Raw genomic sequence first — 20,508 nt, 5'->3', positions numbered from 1 at the left:
ATATCCCTATCTAAATACAGCTAGATCTGGATATTAAGGCACAATTAAATAGCAAAAAATACGTAATAAGAAAGCTTAAGACAGACAGCTTCCTTAATACAGTTAAATAACAACTTTAAGACCTAGAAGAAATCCACCCAATACCAAATAAGTGAGGCTCAGTGGCTACCCCTAAGGAAATTAACTAAAGACTAGAAAGGATCCAAGCAGTAATTAAAAATAGGTTAGAAGAGTACTGCCTAGTCTTAAAAGCGGGCTCCTACGCGCGACACGCATAGTCCGCACAATGCGCGGTTTTTATTGCCAGCCAACGACAAATAAGAAGAAAATATATAAGTAGCCACGATCCTAAAGACAAGAGATATTACAAAGACACAAGAAACTAGCTAAAGAATACCCTAAAAAAAGAAGTAAGGAATAGCTGGAGATGGTTTATAAATAAGCATACTACTAACCTAAGCCTCCCCTATAATAAAGGTCTTTAGAGGATAGCGAAATAGGTAAAGAAAAAGGCAGGACGTCTAGTAAAAGACCTATACCTTCCGCCCCTACAAAGACCAGGTAAATTACTGGCCATAAGCAACAATAATAAGAAGGCAAAAATCCTCACAGAAAGATTTTTCCCCCAACCAGCTCTAGTAGACCTCAGCGATATTATAGGTGAAGCACCAGTGACTTACCTAAGGGTTAATAGTAACATAATAACCGAAGAAATGGCTAGAACTATTAGCCGCCTTTTAAATAACACAGCACTAGGACTAGATAGGATCCTAAATAAAGCCCTAAAGACCTACGGACCACTAATAGCACCTTAGCTTGCGGATATAGCTAGAGTATACTTTATAATAGGCTACTACCCAAGACTCGGAAGAGCTATAACAACGTTTGTCCTATATAAAGAAGGTAAAGCAGACTACTCATTTCTAGGAAGCTACCGCCCTATTACCTTATAGAATACCCTTAGCAAGATCTTAAAAAGGGTAATAGCGGACTGCATAGCAGACACGGTAGAGGAACACGCCCTACTACCACAAAGCTAAATAGGGGCAAGAAAGAACCGCTTAACACTATTAGCACTTACGCTACTCGCTGCCACCATTAAATTAGCATAGGCGATGTAAAGGGACTTTATAGTATTAATGCTTAGCCTAGATATTAGTGGCGCCTATAACAACGTACCCTATAAGCGTCTTCTATACATCCTTAGAATAAAAGGCTTCCTAGAATAGATTATACAATTTATTTAAGGGTTTATAGGCCAAAAAGAAATATCGCTAGTCTTTAGCGGATACTAAAGCCCCCCTATCGCAGTTACAATAGGAATACTACAAGGATTACCCCTCTCGCCTATACTTTTCCTTTTCTTTATAAGCACTCCTTTAAGGAAGGGGCAACCTAGGGAATAGGCTTTATTAATAATACAAACCTAATTATATACGGGCCAACAGCCGCAGAGAATTATAGAACACTAGAGAAAGCTTATAACACCTATATAGAATAGGCAAGACGATATAGAGTTTAATTCTTACCAGAGAAGTACTAGCTAATCCATTTTATAAGAAAATATAACCAATCTACAGATCTTTAGTATATAATTTGCATCTAAGGCTTTAGGGGTTAGCCAGTTTAGGGCCTAAGAGTATTAGGAGTATAGGTAGACAGTAAGCTTTAATAGAGCGTATATACGGCCTAAGCGGCCTATAAGGGCCAAGTATAGTACATTATATTATCTAGGATCGTCAATTCTATATAGGGCCCATACTTCTAAAGGTCACGCCTACTATATACAGCAGTTATCTGGCCAACCATAACATATAGGTCCAGTATTTGGGCCATTGGAGAATCTAAGAAAGGCCCCCCTAAATCGCTCCTTAAACTACTCTAAAAGGTCTAAATAGCCTGCCTCTAGAGTATAATAGGCAGATATAAGCAAACGGCTATAGCACTGCTTAAGAAGGAAGCTAATATTCCCCCCCTATAACTATACATTAAAGCCGCTGTAATATAAAGGGCGTAAAAGAAACGCAACTCTAATATTATAAAGTATATTAAAACACGCCTAAATAAACTATAGAGGAACCCTAGGGCGCCTTATAGGAGAACAAACTAACAACCCTAAAGTAGGGAAGATATATTAGAGAAACAGGTAAAGAAAGTAAAAGAAGAATAGTACTGCTCTAGGGCCCAGGCCCATATAGAGGAAAAAGGGAGACGCGTAAGAGGCCAGTAAGGATAATAGTAAGAGAGAGAAAAGAGCCAAAGTAAAGCATAAAAGAATACTAGGAAACCAACTACCGCAATACAATACTGGCTAAACCAACGCTAAAGAGGTATATAGGAGTTAAAGGTACAAAGGTTAACTAAGGTAAGAAGAACCTAAGCCATAGCATAGTTAACGCTATAGGGGGTAAACACTTTAAGGCTCTAAGAAGGCCTAATAAAGGCAGAAAATATAATAGCAACACTCTTAAGAATAGGAGTAATAGGACTAAAAGACTGGCTCTANTAGGTANGTGTCCTAGTAGGTAGCCTAAGATATAAATGTAGCTGGCTAAGACAGATACTAAAGCACGTAATACTGCTATGCCCCTTACACACTAATTAAGAAGTAATACTCTTAGTAGCTAATATAGAGAACTATAAGACACTACTCTTAATATAAAAAGGCCTTAAGGCGGTTACCTAGTAGCTTATTAGCTAAAATATACTAAACCAGTTCCGGGTTACAAAGGAAATAGCAATAAAAGGTAGGGGGGTAAGTAACGGGTGCCCCCTAATAACTCTATAGTAGTAGAGTAAAGTTTATAATACTAGCGCGTCCGTAGGCTTATTACGGCAGCAGTGGTTCCTAAAGAGGTTAAAAAGTAAGGTAGTAGGAGCACTACAGGTAACTCGCAGGCGCCTTATAGGCGCCTTATAGGCGAGTCCCATAAGGCGGGGAAATAGATCATAGGGTTTTCTTAAATAGAGTTTTCTCCCCACATATATATAAGGAGTAGTCCGCGTAGGCCCAATAGGGATCCGAATCGGACGTTAAGCAATAAATTATTATTATTATTATTAATATACCTCATTTTAAAATCTAGAATTTTAATTATTTTAATTATCCTAATTATCCTAATTGTCCTAATTGTCCTAATAGTCCTAATGGTCCTAGAGGTCCGTTTAGTCCGTTTAGTCCGGGTGGCCTCCTAATAGGCTTCTGATAGGAAACTAAGTATAAGGGTCTTCTAGAGATCCTAGCAGCCCTAACAGGAACTGTTAGGAGCCTGTTAGTACTATTAGGAGGCATGAACATTTTCCTAATAAAACAAAAGACGTAATAAGATCGCTGAGCTTATATAGCAGAGTTACCACAAGGTAATTAGTAGGCCAATTAATTAAGAATATACGGTAGATTTAAGTGTATTTACTATAGAAATCCATACGGTTTCCCTCTATATATTGCTTTCTAATTACCTATATAGTAAGGCTTTAAAGAGTAACCTAAAATCTTACTTAAAGCTTACTCTCCTATATATCCTCCTTTCTACTAGCCAAAATATTATTAATTAAGCTTCGCCGAAGCTCTATAACTCTAGCCGTTATAAAAAAACAATCTAGTAGTAGACTCTGTCTTAAAAGCTTATAAAACAATTAGTTGCTTTACAAGATCTAGGCAACTAAACTCGTAGATAAACTCCGCGGAGGCCTCTCTTAAAGAGACTTCTAAGCTATTAGCTTTCTTATAGCCCTTATCTCTCTTATTACCTTCTTTACTATCTCCTTTAGTGTCTCTATAACTCGCTATCTTTCTTACTAACGCTTTATATTAGATTTAGTAGCTTTAGCAGCTTACTTAATAGCCCGCTTCTAATAGCTAGTAAAAAAGGTTAACTTGGCGTTAAGGAAGATCTAGAAGGACTAGGGCGCTTAGCTAAAGATAAGCTTAATTAACTGCGTTTAATAGAGCTAAGAGCTCTAACTTAGAGGCCTTATCTACTTCCTCCTCGTCCTTATCCTCGTCCTTATCCTTATCTTCCTTATCTACTAAACTTGGTACTTATAAGGCAACTACTAAGAGAAGTTTGGGGTCTATACAGCTCTTAATTACTTTATTAATTAACCTTATATAATTGCCTATCGCTAGAATTACGTTAAATAGCTCCTGTAATAGATTTAGGAAAGTAGGCGGCGTATTATAAAACTTCTTAGTAGTAGGATTAGCTTTAAAGTAGGCCTCTATAACTTCCTTACTGGTAATAGGTACGCCTTTATCTTCGTCCCACCCCTAGCTAAAGAGGCCGTAAAGCTCCTTCTATACCTTCTAATCCTTCTTATAGTTATTATACTTACTCTTAATTTGCCTAACAGTAATTACTAATAGGGTTCTAGGTAATAGCAAGTGTATAATTAAGGGTAATTTTTTAGCTGTTAGCTTTATAGAGTCGATATGTGTCGAGGGTTGAGGTCACTGCCAGGTACCGCCTTATGACTCACCACCCTATTTCTTGCCATCTTACCTACCCTTTGACTCGGTCATCGACTCGGTCATCGACACGGTCACCGACTCGGTCACCGACTTAGTCTACTACCCCTTCCTTATGTATATAGAGAGCTTCTAGAGCCAGCTTCAATCGACAGAGTTCTTATAAGTGACTTGTCCGTCCGACAATATGAGATAGGCCAGTTTCCCACTCCGTTGTGTCTTGTGCCTTAAACCACTTACTACTGTTTAAGAAAAGTCAGTGATATTCATTTCCAGTTCATTGAAACCTGCGTGCTGTGAATGATAACTGAAGAGAATAACTAACCCTGACCATCGCTTCGAAGAGAGTTCTGTAGCTTGAATTAGAAGCGCTTGCCGTCTAAACCATTCGCTGACCTGCTCCTGACTCGTTTCAAGATCCCTTTTCCATTTAATCAAGCGATCTTGCCAGTCTGAACCGGAGATATGAATGCTCATAATCTCCCTGCGAAGTTTGGAAATCTCTGGCAGCATTTTCCGTGCACCTTCCATTGTGCAAGACTGAGCCCGGGACTCTAACAGGCAGACCTTTTGAAAGGCTTCGTTCAAATCGGCTGGCAAGGCGAACCTCTCATTCTGTACTGGCGCCCCTAGAATCAACACACGAGTAATCTGTCAAAAGAGCCAGATACGGGACCGGTGTGTAACCTTTCTGGAACTCTCTCAAAGTTGGCATGAAATTCGTCTCCGGTGTGGTGAAATGCCGGAGACCATTCTTTGGATTATATCCATGGATAAGAATATCGATCTTGATGGAGAGATTCGAGGATTTCACCTTCTTCATGTATTCGGCTGCCACTTCAAGGTTGCTGACTTCGAAGTTGACGCCAAGTTTGGCCTTGAAGCTGTCAAGCTGCTCCTTGCTGCTAGCACTGTGACTGCATACGGCAATCAGCGTCGACCGACTGTGTTGTCCAGATACGAAATACTGGCCATATCGCTCCGTAAACATCCTCGGGTTATTGGATAGTAAAGCATCGGCTTCCGAGGTGAGTCTTGGGGCCGATACGCCTTTTTGAGAGGGCAGCTCGATATTACAGGAAATTATTGTCGTCATATTGATCACATTGCATGTTATGCCACGGAAGTAGTCGAGAGAGGCTTCTGCGGATGCTCCGGGACAGACGGGCGCGGAAATATTGCAAGAAAATTTGATTCCCTCCTCCAATTCACCTTCGGTGCGCATGACGTAGGAATTAAATTTCATAACCGCCCCTGATCTCAAACTTAGGCTCTCGATCTCAGGGGGATCGACAAAAGCTGTTTGGTGTGTTCAGTATTTCTTGCTGTCGTATCCATCACCTATGATTGTTGAGGTACGATCCCATGGAATCTGTCCTGACACGCTGACTTTTGGTTTTGGACCTTCGGTTGTTGATGGTTGTTGACCCATGACCCAAAAGTAACTTCGAAGAGCGTGATAGAAGCTTGTAATGTGCGAAGTAACGTATGGGAAATTCGAGCTATGAATGAATAATTGCGAGGAAGATTATAGGAAAAATGTCATAGATATATGCAATCAAGCGCGCTTTGGTCGTAATAATAAACCGAAGTTCTTTTCATGCCGTTTACAGCTCCATTTCACAGCCCGTAGGAAAGCGCCGAAGGCTTTTGGTTGTCACATAGTCACTTCTGGAAAGAGACATAAACACGACCTATTAGAACTTCCCTGGCGTATCGATAAACTAGTAGAGGCGGCAAGTGTATTATTAGGTGTTGAGCACGGACCCGACTCCGGGTGGTGGCTGTGGCTGCATATCTAATATTGTTCACCTCAGGCCATATTTTAGCCTTTGCAGTGTAAGAGCTGAAATGGTGAGGCGGGGTGGTTTTGTGCGCTGCTGCACCATTTCACAGCCCACCGCTTGGGTAGCGCTCGTTCACGATGTATTTGCTGAGGATGAAAAGGCGTTTGCTAAGCAGAAAAGAACATGTGATGAGCAAGTGCACTGACCACCTTCCGCAGCCCGGCTTCGAGCGCGTCCTATTGGTTACCTCAGAAGCTCAGACCAAGAAATCGATTGCGGATATTGGAATATCCGCACCGTCCGCTAAGCTGATTTAGGACGGTAATCGTTTTCTTGGTCTGAGGGACTTTGGCGAGATTTATAGAAAACCTAAACACCGTTTATATAAGAAGACCTCATCAACTTTAACGAAATTAATCTACCCTCCCACAATACTTATTAACATAAAAATTACACTAAATTATAGAGAAAAGCCTACTCTATAAAGCTATGAGATCCTCAGCTCCTTATACCCGCGCGACGGTAAGAGGAAGTCGTCGCCGTAGAGGCCCTAATTCTACCTCTGCACCGCCGAGCCGCGCAGTAAACACCAACGCTGAACGCTTACGCCTACGCCGGCAGCCCTCTGCGTAGAGCTGTGGAGCTTTGCGAGAGCTCTGCGGAACGAAGCTTAGGGGGAGACCTGNACAGAGCTCTGCANGGAGCTCTACCGAAGCTCTGCAAAAGCTCTGCACGAAGCTCCGCACGAAGCTCCGCTCAAAGCTCCGCACGAAGCTCTGCTCAAAGCTCTGCTCGAAGCTCTGCTCGAAGCTCTGCTCGAAGCTCTACTCGAAGCCCTATTGTCGATTCCCATTACCAAATACTGACTGAGTGGCTTTGTCGACGGTGGCAATTACAAGTCGTAGTCGTCAGCTCTATCGTCAGCATCGTTATCAGCGTTTCGCCACCTACCTCATGTATATATAGTCTCTTTTCTTCACCTATATAGAGCTCCAAAGCTCTATTAACACGCAGCACTAATATACCAGGAAGGTTCTACAATCGCCCGTACAAACGCCCGTATAAACGCCCGTACAAACGCCCATACAATCAATCGATCAATTGCTATACAATCGTCTCTACAAACGTCTCTGCAATTGATCGCCCGTACGAACGTCTGCACGTCTGCACATCTACACGTCTGCACGCCTGCACGTGGCTCTGCATGAAGCTCTGCACGAAGCTCTGCACGAAGCTCTGCACGAAGCTCTGCACGAAGCTCTGCACGAAGCTCTGCACGAAGCTCTGCACGAAGCTCTGCACGAAGCTCTGCACGAAGCTCTGCACGAAGCTCTGCACGAAGCTCTGCACGAAGCTCTGCACGAAGCTCTGGCACGAAGCTCTGCACGAAGCTCTGCACGAAGCTCTGCACGAAGCTCTGCACGAAGCTCTGCACGAAGCTCTGCACGAAGCTCTGCACGAAGCTCTGCACGAAGCTCTGCACGAAGCTCTGCACGAAGCTCTGCACGAAGCTCTGTACAAAGATCTGCATTAAGCTCTGCACGAAGCTCCGCACGAAGCTCAGTAAAAGCTCTACTTGAAGCTCTGCTTAAAGCTCTGCATGAAGCTCTGCATGAAGCTCTGCACGAAGCTCTGCACGAAGCTCTATACGAAGCTCTACTAAGGCTCTACATAAGGCTCTGCCCAAAGCTTACCCCCTAGTAGTAGCTCCGGGCCAAGGGAGGATATTTTCAAGGAAGGACCCAACTATAGCACCTACTAGGTGTTGCAATAGCTTTAAGTAGTAGATATCTATATATCTGTATAGTTTTATTNATATTAGTAGACTATTTAATAAGATATAATATGTGCTTAGGCTTTTAATAACGCGTTTTTTAACTTTAACAAAATTAATGTCAGGACTAAGTGGTAGCCGTATAATAAAATTCATACCATTTAGAAGCCCTAAGTCTTAAAAAAAAAGTGACTACGGGGTTTAATAATAACGCGTTATATGAATAAATAAATTAGATATCCGCAATCTCCGTTTTACGGATTTTGCTTAGGATTTTAACAAANCTCGCCAAACCCTCTCAGACGTGATTTTGCAATTCGGAAGACGGCGTAGGTTATTCCGATGCTAGCTAAAAAATCGCGTCTGAGCTCGCTGAGGTAATCCTATTGGTGCTGTTGAAAAGCCGGTTAAGAAACCGGATAGACTTTTCAACTCCACTAATTAAACCAAAGGCGGATTTCCCATCAATGTTACAAATTTAAAATTTATACCTTTTTTAAGAAGAACTTTTTATTTTTATTTTTAAAAAAGGATAGTAAATAATAGAAACAGACGGCGATTTTTTAACAAACAGCATGGACGTCTTGGATCCCGGTACCTATGATTGTATGTGAAAGAATGCGGATTAATTTGCAATTGTTATAGTATAAGTCTTGCTGAAGGCAGCTTTAGGAAGAGATACCACAGTTCGGAATTTCATTTGTAGCCGTCTTGACTTGCGTTCCGAGCTAGAGGGTAATACGCGGTGCGCCAGAAGGCTGCGGAAGCGGGCCGATTGTGGTCAGGAATCGATGAGGAAATTCAAGCGAAAGAGATTACGTTGCGCCTCTATATTAGGCTTAGCAAGAAGCCGATAAGGGACTGTGGGGTTCCGAAATCGACGATATCGGCAGATGTAGGTTGGTTTCACAGGCGGAGGGACACGTGGTGCTGCCATGTGGTCAGCCTTACGACATAGGAACTCAAATTAAACACTAGAAAATAGGGCCCAACTAAGGGGCATGGCTCTAGCTGGGTTGCGATGTAACGAGAATTGATATCTTATTAAGGTGGAATAGAGTTAGGTAGTCAAATATTGCCAAACTTAGACATTGCCTTTTTCGGAGTGGCTGATAAAGCTGTATTACTAGTGAACCCGACTCTGCGTGCAATGAGAGCTATTCTAGAAAGCGGTGAGGTAATAGGTAAGGTTATGGATGGAGAAGACGTGGTGTAAGTTTGAGTTGTCGCGGGGAGCATCGTGATCACGAGATAAGGAAACACGACATGTCGTTGTGAAGAAGGCCCTGAGAGATGAGAGATTATCTGGCCGCGGAATGTTAACATCTGCACGGCTGCCAAGCTTGAATAAAAGCAGCCATTGGATGAATCTTTGGGTGGATCTGCTTGCGAATTGTTGAGATGATGGCATTGTCTCGGTGTGACCCTGCTTGTGAAAACTAGCGGAATATGCTTTTACACATGGTGACTCTCATCTCTGCATCCCAAGACGAGATGGTAGAGTAAATGACGGATATGGGCATGAGAAATATACAGAAAAGAAGTAGACAATACTGATCCGTACAATGTAGACACGCTCTGGACTTGAGAGGCACCGGGATGGAAGAATGTTCTGGTCCACTGGATTGAAATTGGCCTATAGACAAGGCTTACGGACTAATGGAAAGCACTAAACGCTAGATTTGCGTGCCGTTTTTACGGGCATCTGAAACGCTGGTTCGCTTTGGGCGCCGCTAACACGACGGATATTTGGATATCACCAGGGTGAGATTTGTGAGGGCGGTCAAGGCAGCAAGGCAGAAATTGCCAATTAGGCCTGTATTATTAAAGTAGAACCAAAATTAAGAAAAGTCGTGAATATAATAGCAGAGACCTTACTTTGGCCCTCTGATAATATAGATAACGGTAAAAAAGGCCGTTATTGTGGATATATGGATGGCAATTCAGATTTAATGGGTGTGGCGAGACCGAACTAACTCACCAGGTGTTATGACTATACTGCATGACTTAGCACGTTCTTAAACACAAATACTCCCATAATAATGGCGATTTGGGGCGATTTAAATTTAATGAAGAGAATCATTCCTGAAACCCAGTTTGATATTGAAGTTACTGTCAAACCTCAGAGGAACCTTGACGGGTTGCAAATACAGCTGCAATGGTTCTGGGCTTTGCCAAGTTACCCGAAGATGTGATTCCTCTCCAGCATGATCCCGTTCCTGGAGATCATGCTCTAGTGATCCTTTAAGATAGTGCTCTTGAGAGGAAGGGTAACAACAATTCTGGATGCGGTGCTCGGCGTACAGGGACCTGTGGTGCTACAAGCGTGTCAGACTTCAAACGAGCTAACGGGAGCGGTGACGGTTCGATTCGCAAATCTGATGGCGCGCAGCCACTGCAGAACATCGGAGAGTTATCCCTGCGTCTGAACACGCTAAGACGCTTCACAAGATCGCCTGCGTTTTCGGTGGTGGCACTCAAAGGATAGGCAGTCGCCTGCTCCTCCAGTGAAGTGGCTAAAAAGTGCTTGCGAGACTAATGCCGCATCGAGCATTACCCACCCATAGAAATTCGTCTTTTGTGGCCCTCTGCCAGCCATGCATGTCGACTAAATGTCGTTCGGCGATTAGACCGATTGCTGTCGCCGGTCCTTTTTCGAGCGCGGGTGAAATTACCTCTTTAAAATTACGTGGACGAGGGCTGGGTGCTGCACTCGGAAGGGATGCTTCCGCGATGTGGTCAGTATTTTCATGTATTCTCTAGCTGGCTATAAAATGCTGTGTTGGCTGGGTCGTGTCATCACCCAAAGATCTCCACCTGTTAAACGTCTGACTAAAACGGGTCGGACTTGGTGAGATGACCAAAGGGATCGCGGCTGGTGATAAACGGGAAGCTATTTTAGCTAGCGAAAGGCGAAGGGAAATAGAAGGGACTTCGACGACCCGCTCCCAGTCACTCGGAGACGTAGTTACCCTGCGATTTGTTCCATAACAGCGGTGCAGAACCCGATCACAGACGGTGTGCTTCGTGGAACGGGGGAGAGCAGCGGGAACCCCGTCTCTAATTCTTCCCTGGCGAGGTCCCCTTTGAAGCAGAGATGCAGGTTCGACGAGTTTGAGAGGTGGCCTCATATGTACGGTGTTGAACTTCGGCTCCCCAGCTCTATCCACCAATGCGGGACGGTGGCGGTGAGCCTGCTGAAAGACTATTCGGTTTGATGTTTGAGGTTTCCACGATTTGCGTCCCCCGGTTTCGATCTGCAAGGATCATCCGTCTGATGGACGGATGAGGTTAAGAGTCTCTTGCGTGGATGCGCCGCACGGGATCTATTCACCAGCGGTTTCGTTCGCGAATTCTTCAAAGCTGCGGCAGGGAAAAGAGGATGTCGAGCGGACTAGAGAAAAAGACAATCCTGCAAGGGTTCGGTTTATTATAGGTCTTGGAATGTAATGTCCTGGAAATCACAAGATCGACGGCTATTGTTTGCATCTGAAGGTGCCCAGGAGTGTCCTCCTATTCCTCACCGCTGACCAAAAAATCAGGGAGCGAAACGAGGCCAATGCCTTCCTCTGCCTTATCCGAACCAGACGAGTCCCCAGAACTTGGCAAATGATGGAGTTCGCCAAGGATTGCGTTTCAGAAAACGGTCAAGCTAGCTTTTTTAATCATGGTTAAAATTGCCCGGCGGAGTTGCGGCTCTGCCCCTCCGCATCTCGGAGCGGTAGCATCACGAATAAGAAGCAGTCCCCTTGAGAGTCTCGATCGTACGGAGCCTGGTTGGTTCCTAAATATACCCCCGATGTCTAAAGCCTCAGCGCTCTTTCTCCAGCCCCTCGCCTACAGAGGGAAGCGGGGTACACAGCCAGGAAAGCTGAGCACTTTGCATCTGGGACGGGTTCTTATCTACAGCCTTGTTGCGAAAAGTCACGCCTTCCAGCTCGCTGTGAGTCCTGCGTGCACGCCTTCGGCCGGCTGCTCTGGGCTGACGACGAATCTTGGAGGAGCGGGAGCAGCTCTCTTTCGCTGCTGCAGTTGGCTCGTATTCTCCGGCGCAGACGCGTCGCTGTGGCTAGGACAGCATTAGTTATTAGCGTTCTAGCACATGCTTCGTCTCTGGGGGCGTGGCATTTTGTTTTTGTAGGGCGCGGAATGTGCGATGTCCTCGGAATCTTCTCGTTGCTCGGATGCAGCGTTGGCATGGAACGAACGACGAGCGACAAGCGCAACAGGACATTCATCGCGAACAGTTAGTCACGGGCAGTAAAGAGCAGTTAATGGCAGTCGAGGGCGAGCGAAGCGTCCTGCCGTGTGCCGTTGCTGTGCATCATCGTTTCCGGCGCATGGCAGCATGGGAGCATGGCAAAATGGCAGAATGGCTACTAGTGAGGGTTACGGGAGGACGACGATGACAGCGATGATGATGATGGGGGTTGGCAACCCTTAATGGCTAGGTAGATATCGAAAAGGCCATGGGGGGGCACTCCTGGGCCGAAGTCCACACATTGTATTATCGCCAGCGGGAAAAGCGTCAGGCGAGGCGTCTTACACTGGGCGAGGCGTCTTCTCGGCCTGGCTCCAGTTCCTAATTGTATAATGGGGAATGGATACAAGCGACTGTGTCTGTTAAAATGTATGTAACGGACGTTGCGGCGGCTGCTGCTGCTCCTGCTGTTGCGTCCAGACCCTCGTTCTCGTGCGTTTTGCTCTCTTTTGGGGCGCCTGGCGGCTTTGATGGTGTCCTGCGGTCCAAAGCAGCCAGCCGTCCGTGCGCGGCGAGCGCCTTTGGCACTAGACGAATTTCAAAGTCCCCCGTTTTGCAGACGCTCCCTTCTCCAAGTCGACCACCAAACTTCGCCCTCACCCTACTATTCTTTGCCGTCTTTTTCTTTTTGCTTGCTGTTCTTGACTTCCCCGCCTGTCTGCAGTGCTCGCCTGTCGACATTGATCCTATCCTCTCGCCCAATGCAGACTTGACAGCCTGCTTTGCCTCACGGGAGGCCTGCTTGGTACGCGCTGCCAGCTCTACCGTCGATCGACTCGACTGCCTCCCCCAGTTCCACGATCGGCCTTATTGCTTTCTACAACTGTTTTAATAGACGCTCGATTTGTTCTTATTCTAATCACTCTCTTTAATACTCCATCCCACGGTGAGTTGTGTCTAGCGAAAGGGGTACGTAAACTTTGCCAGACTTGATTGAGACAGCCCTGCTTTATCCTCAAATCCCTGACCCTATCCTCATAATCCGTCTCCAACCCATCACCTATGCAGCGCATGAGAGATGCCGCGAATTATTTCTCTTCATGACCTGACAATGTTACTGACGGCCCCTCTCGTGACATAGCCTTTCGCTTTTCGCTTCCCACTACTGTCAACACCACAATCAGCCGAGAGCATCAGAGGCCTCCAGCCTTAGGACAAACTCGTGGAGGGTCCGATGGCTCAGGTACTCGCGCCTATCGTTCAGACATCCGGCTCCATCACGATGTTGCACACATCTGCCGAAGCTTTCCAGAACTCTCCATCACAATCCCACCACCAGCCTTCACGATCCTCCCAGATGCCGCGGAACCACGTCTACAATACTCAGAGTGGAGGTATTGGGTACCGTGGCACATCATCTGCCCCGATAGCACCTTACGCCTTTTCAAGCACTCCACAACTGCGTCAGGAAAACAGGTCGTCATCGGCTCCGGGCAACCCTTATGCTCAACAAAACTTCCAGCCAAACAATGCGGCTAAGCATGGCCATCCGTCACACCCTTCGTCCTCGTCTGACTCGACAGTATCTACATCTTCGTCGTCCAATCGTTCTTCAGCTGGTCAGCCGTTTGTGTCGAAAGATGACACTGCAATCCTCTCTAACCAGAGGTCGCTTCCCATCAGGCTCAATGAAGACACGACCAGAAGGTCTACAATGGATACTCAATCAGTGTCGGCAGTCAGCATATCTACTTCTGTTCCCGATTTTGCGCTCCCATCATTCGACAGCCCAGTGAAGCCATCCCCAGATCGCTATCGACGAGGCCCTCGTAGAATAGACTCGAGCAATAATGGGTCACCAGCGGCTCAAACGCCGACTAACACTCAAGGACTTCAATTAGCTAATACCCTGGTTCCCCTTCCGGGCTCTAGGCTAGCGAATGTGCCTCCCTTCAATAATGCTATTTCAGACGCCAAAAATCGACCCTCCCACTACCGGGCCAATAGTGCAGATGATATGCAACTACCTCGACAAGTAGCATCCGACCAAGCGAAAAGATATCGAAGAAGCAGTCTTGGTAGCTTCGAAGCAAATGCTCTGGCGTATCACGCAGCGACCATGGCGTCTACGCCAAGTGCCCCCATCGGTTCTGCCCCTCCCAAGCGACCAGCTGTCCAAGAAACAAAACCGCAAATACTCTCCAATCGGCCAGTATCAAACCACGAGCGCCACGGCAGTGGAGGAAGTGCATCTTCCAATAGCACTGCCACAAAGCCGTCTTCGGTAAGTCCTTTGCTTGAAAATACGTGTCAAGCTGCGTATTTTATTAGTGAATTGCTAATCCGAAAATAGTCCAGGCAGGAGTCTGCTTCACACCGAGCTAGCCCTAACAATCCCTCACCTCCGCCCGCTGCCCGACACCAGTCCAACTCTGTGAATGTGCCGCCACGAAGCTCCTCCGAACCTAGCAAGCGATTAGGCACTCCGTCTCCTCTATCAAAGCCAACCCCCGACCTTGAGTCCGGCTCTCTCAGCCCTGGGAAAAAAGCAACTGCGACTGGTGAACAGGCGCCCTCTTCTCCAAGCCCAGCTGTGCAACACCTTACTGCCTTGAACGATAAGGAATCTAATAAGGGCATGAAGTCTCGGCTTCGACGTGCGTTTTCATTTGGGAGTGCAGCTGAGCTTCGCAAAGCGTCTGCCGAGAATAATTTATCTGCGGAACGCGCGAGGCTTCGAAAAGAGAGATATCAGGATGAAAGAGAAGCTGAACATGAGGCTATCGCAGCCAAGCAGGAGGCAGCCGGTATTGGAGCAGGGATCTACTCTGGTCAGGGTGGGTTTTCTGGTTCCACGGATAATTTATCAATATCCTCGACCGCGTCGTCCGCCTCGGTTATGCTCCGGAAGATGGGTAATGGCATGAAAAGAGGTACTCGGTCGATTAAGGGCTTGTTTCGCCCAAAATCCGTAAGTGGGGTTCCCGCAGCAGACACTGCTGTAACCCAACCAAGCATGACTCAAGTGTCAATGGTCACGGTGGAGGCCGAAAGAGAAAAGGTTAACGTCAATGCCAACCCCCATGACCAAGTTGGTGGTGGAACCGGCTATCCTAAGCTTGAACGAAATTCATTGGATGCTGCTCGAGTGGCAACGCCAGAGGTACCAGATTCTTCACATAGCAATAAGCCAACTACGGAGTCATGGTCTAGAAAGAGCATAGTTGGCGGTGAGAGAGAACGCGCCGAAGTGCTTTCATCTATGAAGAGGGGAATTCTTAAGAGTATGTTTGAAGTTTGAAAATAAACAGCGCTTCTGTCTAACCCTACCTTAGGAAACGGAACTGGCTCGGATACTTCTTCTCCTGTTGTCAGGCCCGCTGATGCTTCTCATCAAACTGACACCCCAAAATCAAGCGCACCTAGCACTCCAAATGATGACAGCCCCCGCCCTGTGCATGTTCACATCAACGGAGAGGATTATTTTGAAGGCGGACCTGATCTCTCTAATTCGAGTAGCAGGAGTTTACCAAGTACACCCCATAGCACCAGCCGTAATATCTCCTTTAGCCCTCGCATACAGTTTCACGATGCTTGGTCGAGTTCAGAATATGATCGACGAGGAGATATCGCCACCTGTAACAGGCTTACACCCATGCTTGCGCAGCAAATAAAGGAGGAGCTCAATTCCTTCAAAATGGTAATATTCTTCTCAACTCACGCAGTCGAAATTTCATGCTAATCAAATTCCAGGAAATGGAAGTTCACGAGCTGTCAAAACCGCACACGCATTTCTTTTAATGATTACGCATTCCACCTGGACATCCTGGCGTCTTGGCGAAACAACTTTTATTCTTCAGCTTGGGCTTGAAGCAAGCAGCATTTACGAGTTGACCCCTACCTTTGTCTTCCATTTCTGGTTATGACAGGTTTCTCTTTTAAGGAGCTGCAACTGCAAAGTGGGCGCTTTCTCTTATTTTCCATAGCGAGCGTAACAGTCAGGCACGGACATGTTTGCATCTCAAGCGAATGGTAGCGGGAGGGGGAAGAGATCGATATATTGAATGGGTGGTTTGCATCTCATTCGTTGTCGGTTCGTTTGTTAGTGTATTCGTTTGAACACATTTTGTCAAGAGGGAGTTCATTTTTTTTTCTGCCGCCGGCTCTCCCTTTCTATTTTGCTCTTTTGCAGCGATTAGAGAAAAATTTAAGGGCAGGGCTGGTTTCAATGTCCTTGGGGTTTTTGCTATATGCAATACCCCGCTCTAATTAAGCTAATCTTGGAAACAAGGCTTGTTTGAGACAGCTGCTGTAATGATTGCTGAAATTTTTGTCTTGATGCGGTGATGGAGGGGAGACATTACATCCTAGTTCCTAGTAGCATAGGCGGTTTAGTGTCAAGGGTATACGGCAGGCTTTTCCATTCCCCTCCCCAGGTGAAGGATTCCGCTCCTGCCTGATACTTTACTGTTGAGAATCAAGTGTCACTGCATATATCTGGTGCCCTAGCGGTTATCTGCGCATCCCCTCGGGAGTCACTCCGTTAGAAGACCCCTTGAAAAGATATGGAATGACGCACGCCATGGCAGCACAATCAATTCGAAGTGCATTGCCTCCTGGATTAGAAGACCCCGGATAACTTCATGTGATAGTCCAAGAATGTCGCTCAATAAAAGCCTTGAGCCAGCATCTATTTTTAAAGAAGGGACCTGTGATCATCGCACGAACGATTTGCAAGATCCTTGAAGAGGGTTTCTAGAAGCGAGCAACTCCCTATACAAATGTAGTAATGCGTTCACTATGATGCTGATCCGAGCTGATCCGAGTTGATCCGAATAACGGAGGTGATATTGCAAGCCAAAGATTACGAGCACCAGGAGCGGTGAGAGCGAGTGATGACTCCTTGCGAGAGACCATGTCTTCCCTGCCAGACCCTTTGATCCCATTATCATTCAATATAATGCCAAGCCGCCAAAACCTCCGAGGCTCGCTTGTGTGCTTAGTCAGGCATTCCTCCGCACCACACAATTTCAACCACCTGACATTGCCGCCGACGACGTATCGCCATCTTCAAAACCACCACATCTATCAAAATGGTACGTTTAGAGACCTCTGCATGATTGAGGCGGGAGAAGAGGACTGACTGAGTGACGAAAAGGCACCCGCAGCAACCGGCGGCAAGAAGCAAAAGAAGAAGTGGTCAAAGGGAAAGGGTATGTGGGATTTCCTTCTAGCAATCCCAGCAGCCATCGATATGGGAAGACACAGCCTTCTGATGCCTCATATCACCAATTGCATAACTATCTGGACCATCTGAACTCACTGTTCTCCCAAAAACGCCGCACCACATAAATGTTCTTCAAAATGCTACGACACTGACAATTGTTGCACTTCACAGTTAAGGACAAGGCCAACCATGCCGTCGTCCTCGACAAGAGCACCTCCGACAAGCTACAGAAGGATGTGCAGTCCTACCGCCTCATCACCGTCGCCACCCTCGTCGACAGACTGAAGATCAACGGCTCGCTCGCCCGCAGAGCGCTCGCCGATCTTGAGGAGAAGGGCCTTATCAAGAAGGTCGTCGGTCACAGCAAGTTGAGCATTTACAGTGAGTCAACGTCCCAATCTCTTAGATGCTTTTGCGGGATGTGAGCAGGAATGCGTTGCGGAGGTGGGAGAGCACCTCGGTTGAAAAAATGACGCGGGTATTACATAACAAGGAGCATGGCTGACATATATGCTCCCCCCAGCACGAGCGGTCGGTGCCTCGGACTAAACGAAAATGTCAAAATGAAAACGGCGGGTGAAGTAGGGTCTTGTTGCGGGGTGGGTGCATGGGTCGGATTTCCTTCCTCCTATTGGGCGTAAATGATGAATACACTTTATTTTCAGCATGGACATGACACTTGATAGGTGCATGCATGCGTGCTTGTGAGGCTGAGTCTTTGGGTTTGGCTCTGGCTCGGTATGTACTGCATTAGCAATGGCAACGGACTAGCATCTCGCCAAATTTCCTTTCGGGGCTCCATCCGTGAATGAGAGCGAACAACGATGATATGTTACGAACAATGAGTTAAGGCTATAGTTTTACCCTGTCTACCCAGATACTATGATTTGGATGCGAGCCTTGAACACCCCTGACTACTTTTTAAAAAAATTTAACCGGTGATATTAAAAACGCGTAGAAGTGCATCCCCCTTTCTCCTCAACAAGGTTCTAACCTAAAGCTTACACCCCTTCCACCCCAGAAACCTCACCACTCACCCACTCAGTCCTTCCTAACCGGCCTCCCCTTCCTCGCCGTCTCGCACAACTGCCTCGGTTCCAGCTTCTCCAACCACCCCTCCTCCCGCACGACCTCCCCGACCTTGAAATATGGCTTCCCCTTGTCGCCCCTGAATAGCACATGCCAGCCTTCCAGCGTCTCCCGCACCTTCTTCCGCGCCTGCCGATGCTCCTGCTCGCGCCGAATCTTCAGCTGCGCCTTCGTCAGCGGCTTCTTCTTCTCCCCCTTACCCTGGTCGTTATCCTGGCCTGCAGGCTTCGGCGCCGGGTCGGGCGTGTGCCGGCCTGCTGGCGCGAGGGGGTCGTAGGTCGGGTGGGGGTTTTCTGGGGCTTCACCGGCGGAGGAGGAGGGGAGGCTGTCGGTGGGCGGGTCGATGGGGATGTACATTTCTTCGACGCCGCGGAGGTCTGGGGTTTGGTCTTCGGCGAAGCAGCCGGTTATGAAGGCGCGCGCGGCGTCGTGGCCGGCGAAGAAGTGGTAGGAGCCGCCGGGGCCGTAGCTGTGGGTTATCTGTTAGTTTTGGGTGGGGTTGTTTGAGATGAGAACGGGCGTGAGCATGACTGAAATTGCTGAGTGTGTGGGGGGAAGAGATAAATATCATGCGGGTCAGGTTGAGGATTCAATTCAAGCAAAGGGACCTAGAATTCCAATGAAACGGGTTGAAAAAGGGAACGTACGTATGCCGGCTAGCGCTAACATCATAGATGGTTCCGTTCAGCGCGAGGTAGATGGGTTTATTAGGATCTGTACCATCATATTCAAGTAATTGGGCGTCGGTGAGGCGGACTGGTCCTTTCTATTCAACCACGAGATATGAGTTAGCAATTGCTCTTCTGTTTGCAGCCGATTCTTTTATTTCCCTCGCACAAGACACTCATACACCTCTTGAAGCTCTAATCTAAGCCTCTTCCATCCCACCTCACCCCATGACGGAAAACCGGGAGCGAACCGGCGGCCCTAACCCTCCACTCTAATCCACCCCATTCCTCATCTCTCCACCTCAATCACCAGCCCCGCCCATCCCTCTCAACTAGAAGAAACCCTAAAACTCACCATTATCGCCTTCCACTCCCCAGCCCTCAAAAACCACGGATTCCACCCCCACGTCAAGCTCTTCTCAGGCATGACCAGCCAGCTCAACCCACAGCTCAGCAGAACCACCCCGCCGATTATCCGCAGCACATCCAGCACGCCTACCCCTGCCGCCGCCGCCTCATCTCCTCCACTGCTACTACCCACAGCCACCGATTTCTTCGAGCGAGCGGGCGCGGCGGCGGCGGAAGAGGCAGCGGACTCAGCAGGCGGAGACGACGGGTGTAGATCCTGCTCCGCGGAGGCGCGAACGGGGCGGCGCTGAACTGCCATGTTTGGGATTCGTACGTGGTGTGCAGTCTGTAAGACCAAGCAAGCAGGCAAGCAAAGTAAGGGCAAGCAAGACAGGCAAAGCAAAGCAAGCAAAGCAAGCAAACACAGCAAAGCTTCAATCGATAGCGCGGGCGGTAGCGCTGGCTCGGCCCGGCATAAAGTTCCGTCGCCCGCCGCCCTCGCGCGGCTCTGGCTAGACGCGCGGCTCTAAGGACCGAGGGGACGGGGCTGGCGCTGGTCGGCACGCGGGTAGCAAAAGGGTGGGACTGCTGACACTCGGTAAGCGAGCAATTATAAAATCCCACCAAATCTAGGGTAATACCCCTATTAAAAAAATAAGGACGCTAAAATATTATAAAATATTATCCTTCAAATTTTAGAATTTTCTACGGCTTGAGGTCGTGGTGCTGCATGCCTAGAACACCGCTACTTATTTGCAGTCTCACTTTTTTCGTCAACCGCGTGATCGGTTCTCGGCAAAATGCGGTGCGAGAGGAGTCGGGAGTTGGGAATCAGGAATCAAGGCAGATGCGCAGGAAAGCAAGCAAGAGCAAGCAAAGCAAAGAAAGCAGTATAGCACAGCAGCCCTCCTAATAACCCACGACTCCCGCAGTTCCTGTTTTGTGG

General features: G+C 47.2%; 4 protein-coding genes across 4 annotated transcripts; 2 read left to right on the top strand and 2 right to left on the bottom strand.

Moving 5' to 3' along the window:
* Window positions 1-5,078: 5,078 nt before the first annotated feature.
* On the bottom strand, window positions 5,079-5,961 carry K441DRAFT_695298 (uncharacterized protein; the record flags this gene model as incomplete). The annotated part of the gene is made up of 2 exons (XM_067652799.1): window positions 5,810-5,961; window positions 5,079-5,767 (listed from the first exon to the last, which is right to left on the bottom strand). Exons 1-2 carry the CDS (start codon window positions 5,898-5,900, stop codon window positions 5,079-5,081), a joined length of 780 nt encoding a protein of 259 aa, XP_067505338.1. The 5' UTR covers window positions 5,901-5,961.
* Window positions 5,962-13,512: 7,551 nt separating this feature from the next.
* Window positions 13,513-16,031, top strand: K441DRAFT_686241 (uncharacterized protein; the record flags this gene model as incomplete). Its single annotated transcript, XM_067651973.1, has 4 exons — window positions 13,513-14,514; window positions 14,584-15,514; window positions 15,566-15,930; window positions 15,984-16,031. 4 exons carry the CDS (start codon window positions 13,513-13,515, stop codon window positions 16,029-16,031), a joined length of 2,346 nt encoding a protein of 781 aa, XP_067505337.1.
* Window positions 16,032-16,812: 781 nt separating this feature from the next.
* On the top strand, window positions 16,813-18,006 carry K441DRAFT_686240 (40S ribosomal protein eS25; the record flags this gene model as incomplete). The annotated part of the gene is made up of 4 exons (XM_067651972.1): window positions 16,813-16,815; window positions 17,389-17,443; window positions 17,629-17,838; window positions 17,981-18,006. The coding sequence occupies 4 exons, from the start codon at window positions 16,813-16,815 to the stop codon at window positions 18,004-18,006; spliced, it is 294 nt and encodes a 97-aa protein (XP_067505336.1).
* A 40-nt stretch (window positions 18,007-18,046) lies between these two features.
* K441DRAFT_657793 (uncharacterized protein) lies at window positions 18,047-19,952 on the bottom strand. The gene is made up of 3 exons (XM_067648241.1): window positions 19,570-19,952; window positions 19,194-19,312; window positions 18,047-19,015 (listed from the first exon to the last, which is right to left on the bottom strand). The coding sequence occupies exons 1-3, from the start codon at window positions 19,879-19,881 to the stop codon at window positions 18,499-18,501; spliced, it is 948 nt and encodes a 315-aa protein (XP_067505335.1). The 5' UTR covers window positions 19,882-19,952; the 3' UTR covers window positions 18,047-18,498.
* Window positions 19,953-20,508: the final 556 nt, after the last annotated feature.

This window comes from Cenococcum geophilum, assembly GCF_001692895.1.
Source record: "Cenococcum geophilum 1.58 unplaced genomic scaffold K441scaffold_15, whole genome shotgun sequence".
Taxonomy (NCBI): Eukaryota; Fungi; Ascomycota; class Dothideomycetes; order Gloniales; family Gloniaceae; genus Cenococcum; species Cenococcum geophilum.
Note: the sequence above shows the minus strand (reverse complement) of the source record. Positions and strands in the feature narration are given on the sequence as shown.

What these genes read in the sequence shown, in the direction of transcription:
- K441DRAFT_657793 (XM_067648241.1), bottom strand. Translation starts at nt 19,881, where the DNA reads ATGGCAGTTCAGCGCCGCCCCGTTCGCGCCTCCGCGGAGCAGGATCTA. An exon ending in GGGAGTGGAAGGCGATAATG is followed by an intron (nt 19,313 to 19,569) that starts GTGAGTTTTAGG and finishes GTGGTTGAATAG; the next exon opens with AAAGGACCAGTCCGCCTCAC. An exon ending in GTTAGCGCTAGCCGGCATAC is followed by an intron (nt 19,016 to 19,193) that starts GTACGTTCCCTT and finishes GATAACCCACAG; the next exon opens with CTACGGCCCCGGCGGCTCCT.